This window comes from Aquarana catesbeiana, linkage group LG12 (assembly GCF_042186555.1).
Source record: "Aquarana catesbeiana isolate 2022-GZ linkage group LG12, ASM4218655v1, whole genome shotgun sequence".
Classification (NCBI taxonomy): Eukaryota; Metazoa; Chordata; class Amphibia; order Anura; family Ranidae; genus Aquarana; species Aquarana catesbeiana.
The window spans coordinates 185,394,409-185,417,101 of record NC_133335.1 but is presented as its reverse complement, the minus strand read 5'-3'; the positions used below and the strand labels follow the sequence as shown (position 1 = coordinate 185,417,101).

General features: G+C 45.6%; 1 protein-coding gene across 1 annotated transcript in view; it reads left to right on the top strand.

Annotated features, from left to right (window-relative positions):
- Positions 1-247: 247 nt before the first annotated feature.
- Positions 248-22,693, top strand: part of LOC141113279 (protein 4.2-like) — a 97,700-nt gene continuing 75,254 nt past the window's right edge. Inside the window, exons 1-2 of the mRNA XM_073606306.1 lie at positions 248-385; positions 16,052-16,237. Coding sequence (XP_073462407.1) covers positions 376-385; positions 16,052-16,237 — 196 coding nt within the window. The 5' untranslated portion in view covers positions 248-375. The remainder of the gene's footprint in view (positions 386-16,051; positions 16,238-22,693) is intronic.

Genomic DNA, 22,693 nt, shown 5'->3' with positions numbered 1-22,693 from the left:
ATAGTAATATATAGAATAATCAGCTCAACACTTGACCACCCAATCTGTGGGCAACATTACCCCCAAAAAAGTGAGTTGCACACAAAGGAAAGGAGAATATTTCCTCCATGATGACAGTTCTTACAACATGATGAAGATTCCAGAGACACAAAGAAATAAATCTTTATCTTATTTTCTCTTGAACATTTGAAATAAAGAATTCCCCCCATGACGCACTTATGAGCACACACCCCACCGTACAGTGAGGAGGAAGCTGCACTGGATGATAACACAGTGTAAGTGACAGATAACAATTCAGAAAAAGCTCCAGGGAGTCAGACAGCGCTGGCAATCAGCTGAAGGACGACAGGTACCGGTCCGGTATCCATAGGAAACATGAGGAAAGGTGAGATGGCATCTGCTAACAGGATGGATACTGGGAAGGATACCTAACAAGCTTGATAAATGAATTTTATCATTGTAATGGTCTGGGGTATAGTCTGATAGCCTGAACACAGACCTAACAGCTATGGCTGATAGTATGTGCATATATCTGTGTTGGATTATAGCTTGCTTCAGTTTTGTGTAACACGTGTGCTGTACTTATAGGGCCTTGATATTACTTAAAATAATAGATGTAAACCCTAAGGCTTGCCATACAGTATACAATTTTCCTTTAAATTTACCAAAACTGTATAATATGAGGTCAAACACTTTCAAATTGTATGCAATCAGGCAGGCTCTTGCCAGCTTAAAGTGATTGTAAAGAATTTATTATTTTTTTTTAACCACTTTAAGACCAGCCTCGTTTTGGATTTTAGGTGTTTACATGTTTAAAACAGGTTTTTCTGCTAGAAAATTACTTAGAACCCCCAAACATTATATATGGTTTTTCTTCTAACACCCTAGAGAATACAATGGCGGTCATTGCAATACTTTTTTTTGCACCGGATTTGCGCAGCGGTCTTATAAGCGCACTTTTTTTGGAAAAAATTCACTTTTTTGAATAAAAAAATAAAACAACAGTAAAGTTATCCCAATTTTTTTTTATATTGTGAAATATAATGTTACGCCAAGTAAATTGATACCCAACATGTCATGCTTGAAAATTGCGCCCGCTCGTGGAATAGCGTCAAACTTTTACCCTCAAAAATCTCCATAGGAGACGTTTAAAAAATTCTACAGGTTGCATATTTTGCGCTACAGAGGAGGTCTAGGGCTAGAATTATTGCTCTCGCTCTACCGGTCGCGGCGATACCTCACATGTGTGGTTTGACCACCGTTTTCATATGCGGGCGCTACTCGCGTATGCGTTCGCTTCTGCGCGCGAGCTCGTCGGGATAGGGGGGTTTTAAAAATTTTTTTTTTTTTTTATTATTTATTTTACAATATTTTATTTATTTTTACACTGTTTAAAAAAAAAAAAAAATTGTGTCACTTTTATTTCTATTACAAACATCCCTTGTAATAGAAAAAAGCATGGCAGGACCTCTTAAATATGAGATCTGGGGTCAAAAAGACCTCAGATCTCATATTTACACTAAAATGCAATAAAAAAAAAAAAAAAAAAAAAAAAGTCATTTAGAAAAATGACATTTGAAAAAATATGCCTTTAAGAGGTATGGACGGAAGCGAAGTTTTGACGTCGCTTCCGCCCAGCAGTGTCATGGAGACGAGTGAGCGCCATCTTGGCCTCACTCGTCTCCAGACACACAACGGCACAGGACGCGATCGCCTCCGCCGCTACCGACGGCTCCGGTAAGCGGCGGAGGGCACCGGATCGCGGCGGGAGGGGGGGGGCCCTCTCCCACCACCGATAAAAGTGATCTCGCGGCGAATCCGCCGCAGGGATCACTTTTATCTGAAAGCCGGCCGCCGCACGAAAACGGGGATACCGGGGTTATGGCAGCTAGCTGCTGCCATAACAACGATATACCCCTTCAAACTTAAGACGTACATAGTCGTGCGGCAGTCAGGAAGTGTTAAATAACAAACGTATCATACTTACCTCCACTGTGCAGCTCGTTTTGCACAGAGTGGCCCCGATCATAATCCTCTGGGTTCCCCCGGCGGCTAGGGGATAACCCCCTAGGAGAAGCACTCCCGAGGGGGTTACCTTGCGGGCGCGCTCCCGATTCCAGCATTTTCGTCCATAGAAACGAATGCCGGTATCGGCCCCGTCCCCCAGCGCCCGCGTCATTGGATTTGATTGACAGCAGCGGGATCCAATGGCTGTGCTGCTATCAATCTATCCAATCAAGAGCCGGGACCCTGTGGAGAAAGGAACAGCGCGTCCCCGCCGAGGAGATGAAGGGGCTCAGGTAAGTAAAATGGGGGGGGGGGGGGGCGGTGACTGCCAGGTGTTTTTTCACCTTAATGCAAAACACAAGGGTTTACAACCCCTTTAAGGGCCATGCCATGGTACTGCGTGTGTTATCGCTACATAAGGTAACGCACATAACATTTTTACTGCCTTGCAATGCCATTCATTTTAACTGGTACTGCAAGGCACTAAGGCAATGCAATAGCGTGCCGCAATGCACAGTAGTGCATTAGAATGTGTTGCATTAGGAAAAGTGTTACGTCTATTTTTCAGCACATTAGGCATTGGCAGCCCATTCATTTCAATGAGTTGCTTTAATGCAAAGCACCTTTAACACACCACAAAGAAGTAAATGGACCCTGAATGAATGACATTTGCAGAATAACTGTGTATCATAAACAACTGTCATTGTTTTAGAATAAAATACATCTTTTATTATCCTTTGTTGTATATCAGCATGGCTAATTCCCTGCAGCCTCTTTGCAGCCACTTACTATCTACACATACTGCAGTGATGGCTGCATGACATTTCTCTAGGTTGAATTCATGAAGATGGCAATAGTGGAATATTCCTGTGTAATATGCATGGGCATGGCACTTATAGTCTGTATTGGGAGAGTGTGCGACATTGTGACAATGATAGATAACAATTAGGAGCAGGGCTGGACTGGGACAAAAATTTGGCCCTGGACTTCATTCAGACCGGCCCATTTTACTCCAAACACCTGGTGTTGGCGCTTCAATCTTCTCTGCACCATGGTTGATATGGTGTCAGGATGATTGAAGCTCATTATTTCTATTATTACATTGTAATATAACATGAAATAGTTCAACTCACCATAATGCAGAATCAGTGGGAGCCCTGAGTGTGTCACCTGCCACGTCACTTGCCACATCGCCTGCCACCAGATGCAGTGTGTCACTTGCCACGTCGCCTGCCACCAGATGCCGCATGTCACTTGCCACGTTACCTGCCACCAGATGCAAAACATCACTTGCCACGTCACTTGTCAGCAGAGGCAGCTTGTCACTTGCCACGTCGCCTGCCACCAGGTGCCGCATGTCACTTGCCACCATCGCCTGCCACCAGATGCCACATATCACTTGCCCCCTCGCCTGTCACCTGCCAAGTCACATGTCACCAGATGCAGTGCTACTACAGGACTTGATGGGCACCTCCAACCCAGCTCTGTACCCCCCCCCCCCAACACACAACGTGACAGGGGAGGAGAGAGAGATACACAGCGCCAAATGTAGCACTAAAACAACTTGTATTCCACTTAAAGAACGTTACTGACAAAGTTAGTAGGGTGAAAGGCATTGAGACACTGTGCAAGAGTCCAGTCTTGTCATCGATCTGAATTAGGAGCCGCCACCGGGAACTGATCGGGCCAGTAGATGCAGAGCATCGGTGTGTACTACTACTTCCTGGTAGCGGTGGAACGCATGATGGGGCAGACATGATGTCATCATCCGGAAATGATGCAAAATGTGGGAGGTGACGCATCCTTCAGGCCATCATTCCTCCACCACCAGGAAGTAGTAGTACACACCGATGCACTCTGCATCTACTGGCCCAATCGGTTCCCGGTGGCGGCTCCTAATTCAGATCGATGACAAGCCTGGACTCTTGCACAGTGTTTCAATGCCTTTCACCCTACTAACTTTGTCAGTAACGTTCTTTAAGTGGAATAAAAGTTGTTTTAATGCTACATTTGGAGCTGTGTATCTCTCTCTCCTCCCCTGTCTCTGAAACTGGCCCACTGAGCCATCGGCCCACCGGGAATCTCCCGGTAGTCCCGATGGCCAGTCCATCCCTGATTAGGAGAATGGGTCAGAGCATTACCAACCTATAAAAAGAAGCGCCTAAAGCCTGGTACACACTATTCGATTTTTCTTTTCATTCAACTCAGCTGGCTGAATGAAAAAAACTGAGAAGTTCGCTGTACTAACTATGTGACAGGGGCACTGCCCACCGCCAGAACACACCGGTCAGCGCTGGCAGCTACTGGCTGCCAGCGCTGACCGATGTTAATTGGCTGCTGGTTTTCCAGCATGCCAGTTCAACAAAAACCGGCTGTTTGGCCCACAAGCTGAATGTCAGCTGTTTTTGCTGAACCGGCCGATATCATCCGATATTCGGCTCATGTGTATAAGGTTTAAGCAAGGACCTTTGTGGCAGGATTTCCATTTTTTTTAAAATGACTTTAATGTGTTAGGGTTTATATAAGCTTCTAGTGAATGGAGCAATTAAAAAAATAACTGCACTTTCAGACCCTTCCACAGATGCATAATTACCAGATCAGATGGCCACAACCTTCATTGTTTGCACCCAGCAGTAAAAGGCTCCTTCTTATGCATGTGCCTGTGCAGTACATCCTCATTGACCTCTCTTGGCATCAGTGGTGGCTGGTGCTCAATATTTTGGGTGGGGGCAGCAAACCAATGACACCCCCTCCCGGCGGGAGACACAGTGCTGCGGCGGGAGCAGTTGATGCCTTTTACATGACAATCTGACATTCAGAAGAAGCACCTTCTTGTGCACACACCGATGGGGACACTGATGTAAGGAGGGGCTCCGCTGATGGGGACACTGATGTAAGGAGGGGCTCTGCTGATGGGGACACTGATGTAAGAAGGGGCTCTGCAGATGAGGACACTGATGTAAGAAGGGGCTCTGCAGATGGGGACACTGATGTAAGGAGGAGCTCCACTGATGGGGACACTGATGTAAGGAGGAGCTCCGCTGGGGACACCTGATATAAGGAGGTGTTCTGCTGGGGGCACCTGATGTAAGGACGGATTCTGTTGGGGGCACCTGATGTAGGGACAGATTCTGTTGGGGGCACCTGATGTAATGATGGACTCTGCTGGGGGCACCTGATGTAAGGATGGACTCTACCGGGGGGCACCTGATGCAAGGATAGACTCTGCCGGGGGCACCTGATGTAAGGACGGACTCCACTGGGGGCACCTGATGTAAGGATGGACTCTGCTGGGGGCACCTGATGTAAGGATGGACTCTGCTGGGGGCAACTGATGTAAGGACGGACTCCGCTGGGGGCACCAGATGTAAGGAAGGACTCTGCTGGGGGCACCTGATGGCATCTGGTGGCAGGCGACGTGGCAGGTGACACGCTCAGGGCTCCCACTGATTCTGCATTATGGTGAGTTGAATGATTTCATTTTATATTACAATGTAATAATAGTAATAATGCACTTCAATCATCCTGACCATAACAACCATGGTGCTGGGATGATTGAAGCGCTAACACCAGGTGTTTGGAGTATCTTTATCTGCTGATTGTTATACTTTCTGAAATACACATATTTCTATTGTGGTGTAGGATCTGGGCCTGCTGTCCTTCCATCCCTCCTTCTTTCCTTCTTTCTCCCTCCTTCCCTCCCTCTCTATCTCTTTCTTTCTCTCTCTCTCTCTCTCCCCCTCCCTCTTTCTCCCTCCATCCCTCGTTCATCTCAGACTCTAACCACACCCCCTTTGAGCCACGCCCAATATTCCTCTTAAACCACACCCATTTTTGCTGCAGCGTGCTTCGCCCCCTAAGTATAATAAGACTCCGCCTACAGGCAAAAAAGTGTCCCTATACATTTTTTTACATTGTTGGCAACTATGGACTCCCTGGTCAATCGGGTCTCCTGATTGGCCAGGAGTAGAATCAGGAAGACAATAACGAATATTCATTTGCTATTGTCACACAACTTTGCTCCCCGAGCCCACCCTTTTTTGAAGCCACTTAGAGCCTCTAATCATGTGCTTCTAAAAAGAAAGGGCCCATCGAGTTCCCTCCCGGCCACCGCAACAGGGCCCCCGAGAATGGTCTTACAAGGACTCTACCCCCTTTATTGTTGAGGAATTGATTGGACCTGTGAGGCCCGGTTGGCCGAACAATGCACTAACTTTGAATGTACACGTATTTTTTTTTTCTTTTCTGACTTTTTTTTATCTCTCCTAGAGGTGGGACTTTTCTCTGTATATGCATTGCTGCACTTAGCTGCAGCCTACACTAGATGGCACACTGAGCTACATTTTGAGTCTGTGGTGGGATGGTTATGTTTGGATTCCTGTTATATGTCATTGCTGCCAATGTTTACCTCAGATCAAATATTTTTAAATTGGAGGTGGGCCATCAGGCCTATGCTCCTTTCTCAACAGTACTGTTTATGGCGAGTAAGAATGCTAAGGGGCTACTACTTCTCTCATGGAATGTAAGGGATTTGGGGGACAAAATCAAGAGGCGTGCAATCTTTAAAGGGGTTGTAAAGGTAAAAATGTTTTCACCTTAATGCATAGAATGCATTAGAATGCATTAGAATGCAAGGTGAAAAAACTTCCGACAATACCACCGCCCCCAGCCCCCCTGTTTTACTTACCTGAGCCCTCAAAAGTCCAGCGCTTGCCCCCGACATCCTCTTCATTGATCAGCCTGACCGCTGATTGGCTAGAGTGGATGGATTGAAAGCAGCGCAGCCATTGGCTCACGCTGCTGTCAATCACATCCAATGACGCGGCGCGCCGGGGGGCGGGGCCGAGTGATACAGTGAGCGGCTATGGCCGCCGGCTGTATCACGGGAGCGCGCCTGCAAGAACTCACCACCATGCGAGGGAGCTCGCATGATGGTGATTAGTTCTTGCGGGGAGGAGCTGAAACAGCCGCCGAGGGACCCCAGAAGACCAGGTTCGGGGCCACTCTGTGCAAAACGAGCTGCACAGTGAAGGTAAGTATAACATGTTTGTTATTTAAAAAAAAAAGAAAAAATTACCTTTAGTGTTCCTTTAAATATTTCACCAGGTTGCAGCACTTGATTTGCCTCCAGGAGACTCATTTGGTCATACAGTGTGTTTGCCCCTTAGCCCAGGTACCTGTGTCCTTAACTCCTTTAGTGTGCCTATTAGGTGAAATTGATGTGGAAATGTATCAGAAGGGAATGTATATTATAATTACTAGACTACTGTACCTAGCTAGAAAACTCATAGCTCGATACTGGATGGCACCTACAGTGCCCACTGGGAAACAATGGATCGCCTATGTCAATTCCCTTCTTCTTAGGGAACAATTGGCTTATTGACATAGGAACGCTGTGTCAAAATTTGATCTCATCTGGCAGCCCTGGTTGGATGATCCTAGCCTTGCCCCACCACAGTTAGTAATAGATAGGTTTTTGAGGCTTTACCCCATTAAGAGTCATTTGAAGGGATGGGCAGAAGGAGAAAAGAAGTTAATACATGTTCTAGTTTTGTTCTGTTGGATACTTGGTTTCTTTAACTTCGATAACTTAAGGTTGCTGGGTTTCTACTGGTTGTTACGCCAATGTGAATTGTTTTCTATTTTCTCTGACCTGCTGACACTTTATCTGTATGTTTGACGGATAGTATTCATTATTGGCTCTGTTTATGCGCGGAATACAATTGTATGGTCACTTTATGCAATAACTAATAAAAAATGTTTTGATAAAAAAAAAAAATAATAATGCATGTGATGTATTCTCTATTTGTTTTTACACATGTTGTGGCGTGAAAGAGCCATTAGGGCTCATTCACACTGGGGGAAAATGTGGATGCTTGGGAGTTGGCTCTAATCTCACATTTTACACAACGGGTCCAAATATAAATATTCTGTATTTTTTTTTTTCATTTTCACATGCATTTACCTTTTATTTAGACCACTTCCTGACCAGTGATGTACCTGTACGTTGCTGGACTTTCAGTGGTTATACTAGAATGATGCCTGCAGGCATCACCCCAGTATTGTTTTTTAGAGCTGGTGGTCGGCTCTTTTATAAAAGTAATCCTGGTGGCTAACTAGCCACTGGACTGCTTTTACTAGCAGCAGGAGGTGTTAGGTACCTGGTAGGAGAGCCTGACTGTAGGAGAAGACCTCTCATACAACGCTGGTTCGGGAGCCACTGGAGTGGGGACAGTGGTCTCCTGAGCGCAGTGGGGTAGGAGTGCCTGTTGGAGTATAGGCTCTTGATGAAGAGGCAGAGATCCCTCCTGGGATGGCAGGACTGCAGGTGAGTGGAGACTGGAACAGCAGCAGACTTGACACACTGGAGGTGAGGGATCACAGGAGCTGAAGCTGAAGGTGCAACAGCAAGTAGAGCGGCAGGCACAAGCAGAGTCAGACAGTCCGGGTCGGCAGGTAACTGGCACAGGTAATCACAGCAGGCAAAGGCAGAGTCGGTGAGTAGGCAGAGGTCGGCAACGGTAGTAGATACAGACAGCAGGATGGTCAGGCAAGCCGGGTCGGGATTGGAGCAGGTCGGATGGTCAAACAAGCCGGGTCAAATCAGGTAGCAGACAATCAGATGCAGGTTCAAGCAGAATCACAGAGCTGAGACGAAGCAACGATGTTCCCATGGAACAGGAGAACTTTTATGTGCTAAATGGCGCCAAACCGGCGCTAACGTGAACGCACGCGCGCACGCACCCGCGCCGCGTACCCGCGCGCGCCCGCGCGCCGCGCTGATGCACAGCAACAGCAGCAGCTTGCTGCCGTGTCTGAACAGGGGCGCGCCGGCGCATAGGCGCATGCAAGCGCCCCAGTCTGGTGCTGGTAGATCCCTGACATTGCCCCCCCCCCCAAGGGGCAGCCTCCGGATGCCCAACAACCTCTTTTTCTCAGGGTGAGTGGAAAAATAGGCGCGTACTAAACGCCTAGCATGCACATTACTTTCCGGTTCCCACGAGTTACTTTCTGGGCCGTAGCCTTTCCACTTGATTAAGAATTGGTTTTGCCCTTGCCTTCTTCTACAATCAAGGATAGCCTCAACTTCAAATTTCTCGCTGCCATTAATTACAACAGGTTCAGGAGGTCTTGTCCCTCTAGCAGGAAAGGGATCAGGTACAACAGGTTTGAGCAGAGACACATGGAATACTGGATGAATTTTAAATGAATCAGGTAAAGTCAGTTCATAAGATACTTCATTGATTTTCCTTCTAACTGGAAAGGGTCCCATGAATCTAGGTGCCAACTTCTTAGAAGGACATGCTAATTTGATATTAACGGTAGAAAGCCATACCTGGTCTCCAATTTGTAAGTTCAGCTCCCCCCTTCTTTTCCGGTCGAAGATTCTCTTACCATCTGCCTGAGCCTTGGACACTGTTTCCTGCAACAACCGGCTGTTGTGACTGAGGAACTCCACTGTACTTTGTACTGCTGGAACCGAAGACTCTGAAAGGAAATCAGGTAGAAAGGTTAGGTGAAAGCCGTAATTGGCGAAAAAAGGAGATTGACCGGTAGCAGAATGTTTGTCATTATTGTACGCAAATTCTGCTAAGGGTAGTAGAGATACCCAATCATCTTGTGTGAAAGATGTGAAACATCTGATATATTGTTCCAGGGTCTGATTAGTCCTTTCTGTCTGACCATTCGTTTGAGGATGATAGGCCGAGGACAAGGCCAATTCAATCTTTAGGGTTTCACACAGGGATCTCCAGAAACGAGAGGTGAATTGAACCCCTCTATCAGAAATTATGTTTACAGGTACTCCATGAAGTCTGATGATCTCCTTGATAAATATGCGAGCTGTTTCGGTGGCAGACGGGGTTCCCCTTAACGGTAGAAAATGAGCCATTTTGGTTAGACGGTCCACTACTACAAAGATGGCTGAGCACCCTTCAGAACATGGAAGCTCCACAATAAAATCCATAGAAATCATTTTCCATGGTCTGTCGGGTATAGATAACGGTTTCAATAGGCCCCAAGCTCGATTCCTGGATGACTTATTCTGAATGCAGATGGAACAGGAACTGACATACCTTTCACAAAAGTCTTTCAGATTGGGCCACCAGAATGTACGCTGTACTAGGTCCAGGGTCTTACGAACTCCAAAGCGGCCTGCCAATGGATGATCGTGGAGAAGTGTCAAAACCCTGACCCGAATATCTTCAGGAACGAAAATTTGGCTTCCTTTCCAGAACAGACCATCTCTTCTTACTAAAGAAATCCCAGTAGGCCTGGCTGACTCAGAGGATGCTTCCTTAATCAGGGAAAGTAAATCTGTTTGTAGCAGTAAAAAACTGTTTGCGGGTAAGATGGTGTCAGGAGTGGATAAGTCCTTAGAATTGTCATGCATACGTGATAATGCATCCGGTTTAATATTTTTTGATCCTGGGCGGTACGTGATATGGAAAGAGAAACGTGAGAAAAACAGAGCCCAGCGGGCTTGACGAGGCTTCAACCGCTTGGCAGATCGTAAGTATTCCAGGTTTTTATGGTCAGTATAAATTAGCACTGGATGCATAGCCCCCTCCAATAGGTACCTCCACTCTTCCAGTGCAGTCTTAATGGCGAGAAGCTCTCGGTCACCAACGTCATAATTCTTCTCTGCAGGGGAAAGTTTACGGGAGAAGAACCCTACAGGATGCATTATCTCTTTGCTACCTTTACGTTGTGAAAGAATCGCACCTACCACAATCTCGGAGGCATCAACCTCTAAGATAAACGGTAGAGATGGTTCAGGGTGACTGAGGATAGGTGCTGAAGTAAATAATCTTTTGAGATTTTCGAAGGCGTCTTGGGCAGATTGGTTCCAAGAAAAACAGGTATTTTGTTTGGTTAACTGCGTGATGGGTGCAATTATGGCTGAGAACCCCCTGATGAACTTTCTGTAGAAGTTCGCAAACCCCACAAACCGCTGAATTCCCTTCTTGTCCAAGGGTACCGGCCAGTCCAGAACAGCGGAAACTTTTTGTGGGTCCATCTTGATGCCCGTTGCAGAGATAATTAACCCCAGAAATTGAATGCTCTGTTGTTCGAACTCACATTTCTCCGCTTTTGCGTACAGACTGTGTAAGCGGAGACGACCCAACACCCTGCGGACATGTTCTTGATGCAATTCACGGGATTCTGAAAAAATCTAAATATCGTCCAAGTATGCGATTACAAACACATCTAAGAAGTCCCTGAGGACATCGTTAATCAGGTGTTGAAAGGTTGCAGGGGCATTGCAGAGTCCAAAGGGCATGACCAGGTATTCATAATGCCCGAATCGGGTTCGGAATGCTGTCTTCCACTCATGCCCAGCCCAGATACGGATCAAATTATACGCCCCTCTCAGGTCAAGTTTAGTGAAAATGATGGCAGTCCTTAATTTTTGGAAGAGTTCTGGTATCAAGGGTAGAGGGTACCGATTTTTGACCGTGATTTTGTTTAGTTCACGATAGTCTATACACGGACGGAGAGACTTGTCCTTCTTGGTGACAAAAAATATTCCGGCACCAGCTGGAGAGGTAGAGTGGCGTATAAAACCCTTGGCCAGGTTCTCATCTATATATGTCTTTAGTACTTCCTGTTCTTTCTCTGACAATGGAAAAATGCGTCTGAATGGTATTTCGGATCCTGGCAGCAATTCAATGGGGCAATCGTAGGGGCGGTGCGGTGGAAGAAAGTCTGCCCCCTTCTTGCTGAAGACATCAAGGAATTCATGATACTGTTTAGGTATGACCTGACAAAGTTTCTGGTCAGTGTCCAAACAAAGTAGGGTGGATGAGGAATCCGAATCTTTCTTAAAACAGTGTTCATGACAGTAAGAAGATGAGAATTTCACTTCTCCAGATGTCCAATGAATGTATGGATTGTGGGCCTGCAGCCAAGGAATGCCCAGGATGATGGGAAACATAGGAGAGGAGATGGCATCAAGAACCAGCAGTTCCTTGTGTTGGGAGGGAGTAGAAGCAGGCAGAGGCAGGGTTTCCTGGGTTACTTGTCCTGATCTGATGCGGGATCCATCAGCTAGAAATACAGCGTGTCCATGGGTCTTGGTTCGTAATGGGATGTTATGCTGGCTGGCAAAGTTTGAATCGATAAAGCAACTGCATGCTCCGGAATCAATGATGGCGTTGATCGTTATTGTCCCTTCTTGCAGCTGCAAAGACAGAGGAATGGCAATGTGGGTAGAATTCGCAGACAGAGCAGAGAGACTGGCATACACAGAAGACGGGCACTTACTTATTTTGACTGGACAGTTCAGGACATAATGCCCACTCCCACCGCAGTAGAGGCACAGATTGAGTTGCCGGCGTCGGGCCCGTTCTTCAGGGGACAAGGCAGGTCGCATCAGTCCTAATTGCATAGGTTCTGCAGAGTCAGGCGTGGCATTAGCTGGATTTGAACTGGATGGAGGTACGTAGCGTGTTGCTGGAAGTGGTGCTCTGGCTGTCATCCAAATCGGGCGGGATTGTAAAGTAGATCGTTCAGATCGACGTTCCCGGATACGTCGGTCGATTTGAAGAGTCAAGTTAATCAAAGCCTCAAGAGTATCTGGTACACCCACTCGGGCAAGTTCGTCCTTTAATCCTTCAGATAGACCCAAGCGGAACTGGTGACGCAGGGCCGCATCATTCCACTGAGTGTCTGCACTCCAACGTCTAAAGTCCATGATATAGTCCTCCGCAGGTCTGCGGCCTTGTTGAAGCATGAACAGAGCTGATTCAGCTGTAGCAGTCTGTTGAGGGTCTTCGTATATTTTCGCCATGGCTTCGAAGAAGGAAGATAAGGACTGGGTTAGTGCTGAGTCCCCCTCAAGTAGACGATGGGCCCAGGTCTGAGGCTCTCCTTGTAGGAGGGAGATCACGAACCCCACCTTAGTGGCTTCCAGTGAGAAAGTCCGGGGCTGTAATGCGAAGAAAAGCTTACAAGCGTTGCGAAAGGCCCGGAACTTGGTCCGATCTCCAGAGAATCTATCAGGAGTGGGAACCTTTGGTTCAGGTGGAAGCATTACAACGGAAGGACCAGGAGTAGTCTGTGCCGGGGTTGCGGCTGAGGAGGAGGCCAGGGGGTTAGGCCCTGCAAGGTTCTGGACCTGTCCCTCCAATCTGTTGTAGTTATCCTGGAGGGATTGCACGGCTTGAGTGAGGGCTGCAAGGTGGGTGCATATTTCTTTCAAGGGAGAGGTATCTCCTGCAGGCTCAGTCATGGCTGCTTCGTACTGTTAGGTACCTGGTAGGAGAGCCTGACTGTAGGAGAAGACCTCTCATACAACGCTGGTTCGGGAGCCACTGGAGTGGGGACAGTGGTCTCCTGAGCGCAGTGGGGTAGGAGTGCCTGTTGGAGTATAGGCTCTTGATGAAGAGGCAAAGATCCCTCCTGGGATGGCAGGACTGCAGGTGAGTGGAGACTGGAACAGCAGCAGACTTGACACACTGGAGGTGAGGGATCACAGGAGCTGAAGCTGAAGGTGCAACAGCAAGTAGAGCGGCAGGCACAAGCAGAGTCAGACAGTCCGGGTCGGCAGGTAACTGGCACAGGTAATCACAGCAGGCAAAGGCAGAGTCGGTGAGTAGGCAGAGGTCGGCAACGGTAGTAGATACAGACAGCAGGATGGTCAGGCAAGCCGGGTCGGGATTGGAGCAGGTCGGATGGTCAAACAAGCCGGGTCAAATCAGGTAGCAGACAATCAGATGCAGGTTCAAGCAGAATCACAGAGCTGAGACGAAGCAGTGATGTTCCCATGGAACAGGAGAACTTTTATGTGCTAAATGGCGCCAAACCGGCGCTAACGCGAACGCACGCGCGCCCCTGCGCGCGCACGCACCCGTGCCGCGCACCCGCGCGCGCCCGAGCGCCACGCTGATGCACAGCAACAGCAGCAGCTTGCTGCCGTGTCTGAACAGGGGTGCGCCGGCGCATAGGCGCATGCAAGCGCCCCGGTCTGGTGCTGGTAGATCCCTGACAGGAGGTGACGTCCACCCCTCCCACCACCTTCCACGGCTTGCAAAGTTGGGATTGGCTATAGTAACCTAGAATTGATGACATGATATCACTTCCAGTTTACCCGGATGTCAACGGCGCCATCTTTAAAGAACCAAGAAGAGATTTGGGGTCTTATAGACCGCACCATAAAGAGTACCTGTCACATGCCTATTGCTGTCACAAGAATGTTTACATTTCTTGTAACAGCAATAAAAGTGATTAAAAAAAAGTAAAGCAAAAGTGTAAAAAAAAAAATTAAAAAGAAAAAAGTAATTAATAATGAAAAAAAAGAAATTTAAAGTGCCCCCATCCCTCTGTGCTCGCACGCAAAGGCGAAAGCATGTGTCGGTCCCGCACACAAACAGCGATTGTCCCACACATGTGAGGTATTCCCATGAATGTCAGATCATGGGCAGTAAGTCTAGCACCAGACCTCCTCTGTAAATCTAAAGTGGTAACCTGTAACGGTGGAGTTAGCCCCAGGGTGCTTAGGGCATGTGCAGACCAGCTGAGGAGTGTTTTTCAATGAGTCTTTAACTTGAGCCTGATTCTACGAAAGGTTCCTGTGTTGTGGAAGACATCCTGTCTTGTCCCTGTGCCAAAGATACCATGTTCTTGTGGCTCCAAGAGTTATAGACCAGTGGCTTTGACCTCCCAAATCATGAAGACCTTGGAGAGACTTCTTTTATATCAGTTACAACCCATGGTTAGTGTTAGTTTAGACCCTTTGCAGTTTGCATACCAGCCAAGACTGGGGGTTGAGGATGCTATAATTTTCATTATAAATCACATGTATGCACACCTGGATAAGTCAGCAAGCACTGTGAGGGTCATGTTTTTTTACTTCTCCAGTGCTTCTGATACTATCAGGCCGGATCTTTTGGGCGAGAAGCTAGCAGCAATACAGATTGATGTTTCCCTTGTGTCATGGATTGTAGACTACCTGACAGGAAGACCACAGTATGTGCGTTTGCAATACTGTGTGTCAGATAGGGTGATAGGGTGCAATAATGGGGTTCCACAGGGGACAGTTCTCTCTCCCTTTCTTTTTACTGTCTACACCACTGCATTCAGCTAGCAGACAGAGTCTTGCCATCTTCAGAAGTTTTCTGATGACTCTGCAGTAGTGGGATGTATCAGGGATGGGGAAGAGACTAGAGTATAGGACTGTGGTGGAGAACTTTGTCACATGTTGTGAGATTAATCGTCTGTATCTAAATGTAACAAAGACAAAGTTGCTAGTTGTGGATTTCAGTAAGAGGAAGCCACCAGTGACCCCAATCTCCATCCGAGGAGTGATTTTGTGTTGTTTTTATAGTATCTTGGTATTGTGTTGGTTATTATCTGCGTTGGTGTTAGAGAAAGTAGAGTATTTTTTTGTATTTGGTAGTTTGCCTGTTATTTTAATCTGTATTGTTTATTCAAAAAATATTGCATTTAAAAATTGCAAAAAAAACTATTTATTCTCTAGGGCCTCTGCTTTAAAAAAAAAAAAATATATATATATATATATATATATATATATATATATATATATATATATATATATATATATATATATATATATATATATATATATTATTTTCTAAGTAATTTTCTAGCAAAAAATATTCATTGTTACATGTAAACAAAAAGCCCCGGTCTGGAAGAATACAGTATATATATATATATATATATATATATATATATATATATATATACGCACACACAAAGTTACATAGCTTTTTAAATTTTTTTCATTGGAGATAAACATGCATGTAAATAAAATTTGCAAAACTGTTGACTTCCCAAGGCTTGTCATTGCAGACCTTTTTGAACATATAGTATAGCAGCGGGTAAGGGATTTAAAATATTTTCCTTCAGTTGTCCTCTAAGATGTTAGATGTATTTGTATTGTGCAATATGGAATATGTATGATCAGTAACCTATTTGTCATTTTGTAACGTTAAACAAAATTTCCTAATGTAACTACTTTGGAGGGTGTGCAATTATTTCAGATCTATGAAGGCTAATATATGTTTTGATTTCATGTCAGATCGACCACCCGTAACATGTGATCTCCAAGTGACACGAAACAACAGGGAGCATCATACTATCGGCCTAAGCAAAGAGGCACGCCTGTTCATAAGACGGGGACAGGAATTTACGATCACATTACAGTTTCGAAACCAGACCCTAAGACAGGGGCATCTGAGCAGATTTCGCCTCATTGTAAAAACAGGTGAGATAAAACAAGTTAACATTACATCTGGGGCAAAGCACAGGCAGGCTCTCTTTAAGGAGGAAGTGAACTGTGGAAGGCGTGCTTATAAAACACAAGCAGAGGGCAAAGGACTAGTCGCCATTGTTGCCTGTAAACTTCCTGTAGCTAATATTTCTCTTATTACTGACTTACCATGTCTTGTTCCACATTTGTCTCTGTGTGGTAGTGGCCATCTTGGTAGAGAAGCAGGGCTTTGCATCCTCATGTCAGAGCTACCCTCAGATTACTCTGATGAACCGTGGGGTAATATTCAAAGCAGAACTAAAGTACCACTTTATTAACTGTGAGCAGGCAGGTTCTCCATTGCAGAAGAGACATGCAGAAGAAACCTACCTGTCTGCTGACAGTATTCTATAGAATGTGCCTTTGTTGCGCAAGCTCAGTTTACATTCACAATGCTGGTGTGCCTGGATAACTGAAGTCCTGCTTATGTGCAGGAATGATGTCATCCCTTGCCAGTCAATGAAGACAGCCACAGCCCAGGACCAAGAAGAAGCTGGGTAGAAGATGGCAGAGCCAGCGAAGGACAATGGACTGTTGAAGGAAAGGCAATTATTGCAAAGTTTAGTTCCACTTAAAGAAGCAGTACTATTTGGGCTAGGTGCAGCGTTGTGTGGTAGGCAGTGAGCACACAGAGACTAAGTTTGGCAATAGTAATATAACGTAGAAAAGTTCAGCAAGTAGAAACAGGCCCAGCGGGGAGTCAACCCCTTCTGAGACACTTACAACTGTAATAGCGGTGGAGCAGAATCTGAAGACCTGGAAATGGAGACAGCGTCTGCTATAAGTAGTAGAATTCAGCCTGGCCAGTCCAAACCCAATGGGGAGTCTACCTTGGAGAAGATGGCATAATCCCTGCACGTCCCTACTCCTCCAGAACCTTTCTATGTCTCTAAGTACTGTCCCAGACAGACAGGTGTCCTGTCCCTATGCTAGCCACTCCCAAAATGCATGCCAAGCCCAGGAGCCAGGGCTATAAAAAGGCTCTGCCCTCACCCAAGATGGCCACCAAAGTCACATGGGGCGTCAACATCCAAACAGATCACTGTCTCCCTATGACCGGTGAAATCATAGAGGTTCCAGTTCCTCACACATACTCCCACAGAATGAGCACAAAGTCCGGCGTTCAGACGAACAGCCAAAGTTCGGTCCACACTTGTGTTCAGACAAAACCTCGAGCTTATCCTTAGTGTAGAGGTTCAGAAAACACAGATTCACAAACTGAATGAAGCAAAAGCAGGAAGATTCCTTTTTCTGCAGATCTTCAGATACTGTATATCTTCATTTCAGGAAAGGAGAATAAGCAGCACAGTAGTGATATCACAAACTCTCACTCCAAGTTTGGTGATACTAACAATCAAGACCTTAGATTGGTCTTTTTCAACCTTTTTTATCCCAGAGGAGCCCTTGAAATAATTTTCTGGTCCCAGGAAACCACTTGATAGGATTAGTCCATTGGGAAAAATGCCACTTAGATTGGTGTTGGTCATTGAGAAGAATATCTCCCTTACAGTGGTATGCAGAATGTCACCCTTGCAGTCATGCCATATTGTACGTGGCATTGAACCTGGAACTATTTAAGAACCAACAGATGGGTGGTGAGTTAGCCAAAGCTCAAGCCTAGTACACACTAGCAGTTTATCTTTTTGTTCAACCCAGCGGCTGAACAGAAAAAAAATGAGGAGCTTGGGAGGAGCCTTTGTACTAACTATCCAATGTTAGTACAGCGATCTCCCCCGTTGGGCTATTGTGTTCTGACAGGGGGCTGCATTTATTGAGAACGCTGATTGGATGCCATTTGGAAGATCTTTTTCGGTCATGCCCCTTTGACAGAAGCCAAACGTTCAGCATGCATCTGTCGGACAGGTTGCCGTACACAAGGGCCAAATGTCGACCCCTTTCTATTGAATCGGCCAATACCACCCAATATTTAGCCTGTATGTACAGGACTTTAAAGAACCCCTAGAAACCTCTGGAGGAACCCTAGAGTCCTGAGGAACACTGGTTGAGAATGGCTGCCTTAGATAATCTCACTTTGCAAATATATATCTGTGATGCCCAAGGCACAAGGAAGGAAGTGGAGGAGGAAATCAAAAGGAAGGGTAAATCTTTCAGGGTTCCCTATCATATAAGAAGTCTTCCCCTTTTGATTTCAGTCCCACTTAAGGGACATCAGAAATACTGCTTAAAACTTGGTAAATGCTGCAACTCCTTGCTCTATCTGACACTCTTCAGAGTAGCACATACAGCAAGGGTACTGGATTAACACACACACCTTTATGGACCCAATCATCCTGGCCCTTATGGTAAAATGTAGGGTTCTACTGTGTGGGCACCTGTTAGTGTGAGGCCAAGGAACTGGTGTGCACATTTATGTGCATCGCGCTTTGTCCTTTTTTTCTATCTACTTTATTGAAATGTCAAAATTACATATCATTCAACTGAGCTGCAGTGCATAAAAACTCTACAGCCTTCAGGTGAGCTCCAAACCATTGCAGAAAAACAGTACGCATTTCGCAACGCACTGCTCAACACCCAGGGGCACTGTTAAAGTGTGAACAGGACACCTAGAAAACAATTGTTTTCTTTTGCCCTTGCACACACCTGTGTTTTTTTAGTGCAGAAAAAAATAGATCTCTGCACAAGTGTGAACATTCCCTTATATCGTTGTCCTCAGTCCCCCCTTCACATCACAGACCCCCTTTTATATCACTGAGCCCCTCATCACAGACCACCCATTACAGACCCACCATCACAGACCCCCTAATTCACATATCCCCCTTCACAGACCCCTCATCACAGACCCCCCTATCACAGACCCCTCATCACAGATCCTCCCATCACAGATGCCCCAATCACAGCCCCCCATCACACATCCCTCATCACAGATGCCCCCCTTTACAGATCCCTCATCACAGTCCCCCATCCCAGCTCCCCATCACAGACCCCTCATCACAGACCCCTCAATCACAGTCCCCCAATCACAGACCCCCTCCTTCCAGCCCTTCCCCATCACAATCCTCCCTTGATATCACTGTATGTCCCTTTCATAACATTGCAGCACTACCCCCTCCTATACCTTATTCACAAAAGACAGGAAGCACGGCAGGTCTGGACTAAGGGTGGGACTTTTTATGGTAACGGCGGGAGATTGATTGCTGTGATCGCTCTGCAACCTAGTAGCCAATCACCAATCATCTCAACTTAAAACGTCCCACCCTTAGTTCAGGCCTGCCGTGCTTCCCGTCTTGTTTAAATAAGGTAGGGAATGGGGGACTGCCATTTTGTGAAAGGGACTGGCCTGCCGTGCCTCCCACGTTGTGCTCCTATTTAAGGATGATAGCGGCAGCGGCAGGCCGGCGTCGGGAGAGGACACTCAGGCAACTACTTGGCGAGGCTGTGGTCCAGATAGGACTGTTACTGGGTCCAGACCTGGACCGCTCTGAGCTATTTAGTGATGCCTGATACAAGCTAAGATTAGCAATGTGTATGAGGGAGGGAGAACATTTAGAAAAACCCTCTCTCTAGAGGCACCTTCAAAACCATGATGGATCTGGAAGCAAGAAATAATAAGAAAACAATAAAAAGTTCAAAGTACAGTAAAGCTGGAGGGCTTTTAATCTCTGACATAAGTGTAATTGTATGGACAACACCAAGGGTTTGATCACACCTAGTTCAATGACTGTTTTTTTTCAGTACTGGATAAATGTCAGTTACTGCTAGGGTACCTAGAAAAAAAATTGTTTTGTATGTGCCCCGTTCTCACTAAGAGGCATCTCATGTCATGGCACAGCAGTGGAGCAGGAATGATGTGTCACTTTCTATAAATGGATATACAGTAAAACCTTGGTTTGAGAGTAACTTGGTTTGAGAGTATTTTTCAAGACTAGCAACATTTTTTAATAAATCTTGACTTGATATACAAGCGATTGCTGGATATAAGAGTAGCGTCACGTCACAACTGAGTATAAAAGAGAAGAGAGGCGCCTCTAAGTGTATCAATACAGTTACATTAATTGAAGGTACAACATTTAGAAACTCACATGGTTGATGAGTAAAACCGGCACATCTAAGTATGAGGCATCCGAGGTAAAGCTGTCCACATAGACCGTCCTCCGCACCACCATTGACGGCATCCCTTCCACTCTGTGCTCCACGAGCGGTTCAAGCCTCGCTTTCAGATCGCTCTACTGCAGGGTAGTCTTCCCGGTCACGATTGCAGACTGACAGCGGTGAGAGCCAGTGGTGCGGAGGATGGTCTATGTGGACAGCTTTACCCTGGATACCTGCATACTTAGATGTGCCTCTTTTTATCATCAACCATGGGAGTTGCTAAATGTTGTAAATTCATTAAATGTAACCATATTGCTACACTTATGCCCCATACACACGATCGCATTTTCCAACAACAAATGTTGGATGTAAGCTTGTTGGCGGAAAGTCCAACCGTGTGTATGCTCCATCGAACATTTATTGTCGGACTTTCCGCCAACTAATGTTGGCTAGCAGGTTCTCAAATTTTCCGCCAACAAATTTTTGTTGTCGGACTTTCCAATCGTGTGTACACAAGTCCGTCGGACAAAAGTCCACGCATGTTCAGAAGCAGAAGCGGCCGGTCTTGTAAACTAGCGTTCGTAATGGAGAATTAACATTCGTGACGTGGCAAATTAGGAAATTTCCAAATGCAGGGCACAATTCTCTTCTTCTTTAATGGGATAATAATGAAGCTGCTTTGCTGGTGATACTGATGGAGTTATTGCAAATGAATTTTCAAAGCCTTTTTTATTCTAGTGATATCAAAAATAATAATAATAGCAATAATAATAATAAGAGCGGTAAATGAAAAAAGCAAAAAGAAAAGCGCGAAACAACACTCACCAAACTTCTACTAACACAAAATTAGCAGAAGGAGCCCAAAGAGTGGCGCTAAACAGCTGAAAAACCACCTAGTACATCACTACGTTCATAATTGTTGTCCAACATTTGTGTGACCGTGTGTATGCAAGACAAGTTGGAGCCAACAAACTTTGAACAAAATTCTACGGTTTTGTTGTCGGAAAGTCCGATCGTGTGTACGGGGCATTGGAGTCGACTCTCTTCTCTTTTATGCTCCTGATGGATTTTGCTTCTAATCCCCTTGTGGAGGCTTCTATTTGTGGATGGACATTTTATGGTTACACAACCTCATTGCTATAATCTTTTTATATGGGCAATAAACTGAAGGACCTATGAATAAATGGTTGTGGAACGAATCATATGAGTTTCCATTATTTCTTATGGGGAAATTCGCTTTGATATACAAGTGCTTTGGATTACAAGCATGTTTCTGGAACGAATTATGCTCGCAATTCAAGGTTTTATTGTATACATTTTAAAAAGGAAGGAAACAGTGTGCAGCGCTGAAACACCCATCACACTGCCGCCTTAGTGCAGCTCACTGAAAGTAAAACTGACAGCCATGCACACACTAAAATGGTGTATTAATCATACAGGAAGTGTGAATGAGCCTTATGCTGCGTACACACGAGCGGACTTTACGGCAGACTTTGCCCGGCGGACGGGATTTCGTCGGACAATTCGATCGTGTGTGGGCTCCAGCGGACTTTGTTTTCTCAAAAGTTGGACGGACTTAGATTTGAAACATGTTTTAAATCAATACGTCGAAATCGAGTCCGGTCGAAAAGTCCGCCCGTCTGTATGCTAGTTCGACAGGCAAAAAGCCACGCTAGGGCAGCTATTGGCTACTGGCTATGAACTTCCTTGTTTTAGTCCGGTCGTACGTCATCACGTACGAATTCGATGGACTTTGGTGGATTTTGTGTAGGCAAGTCCGTTCATTCAGAAAGTCCGTCGTAAAGTACGTCGAAAAGTCCGCTGGGCAAAGTCTGCCGTAAAGTCCGCTTGTGTGTACGCGGCATAACAGTTCAATTAATGCAATCCCAAAAAACTGAGCAGCAGAGGGGATGTGAGCTGGTCTACAGCCATTAGACTTTTTTTGTGGTGAATTGTCCCTGTTAAATATTCCTTTCATGAGAAAATACATTAATATTGGTCTGATTATTCACTGGGTATAAACAGTTTAACAACATTTTTAGCAATTCAAAGTCACCGTATTTTGTATTTGTTTTTCCATTACAAAGCTGTAACAGGAGCAAGAATACTTTTGATTAACATCATAATTGCTGCATTAGTCCGGCACTGATCAGGTGATACTTTACCATTGCCCATACACGTGGCAATTATTCAGTCAATTTTAACCACTTTTAATCAATCAGGAATCACAAATATGATCTAAAGTAATTGCCAGAAACCAAACAATCTACCACCCATAAGTTTGATGAACCACTAGAATTTGCTTGAATGTGAAATCGAATCTGGTTTTGTATCAATGGAATGCACCTTTCAATGTGCAAA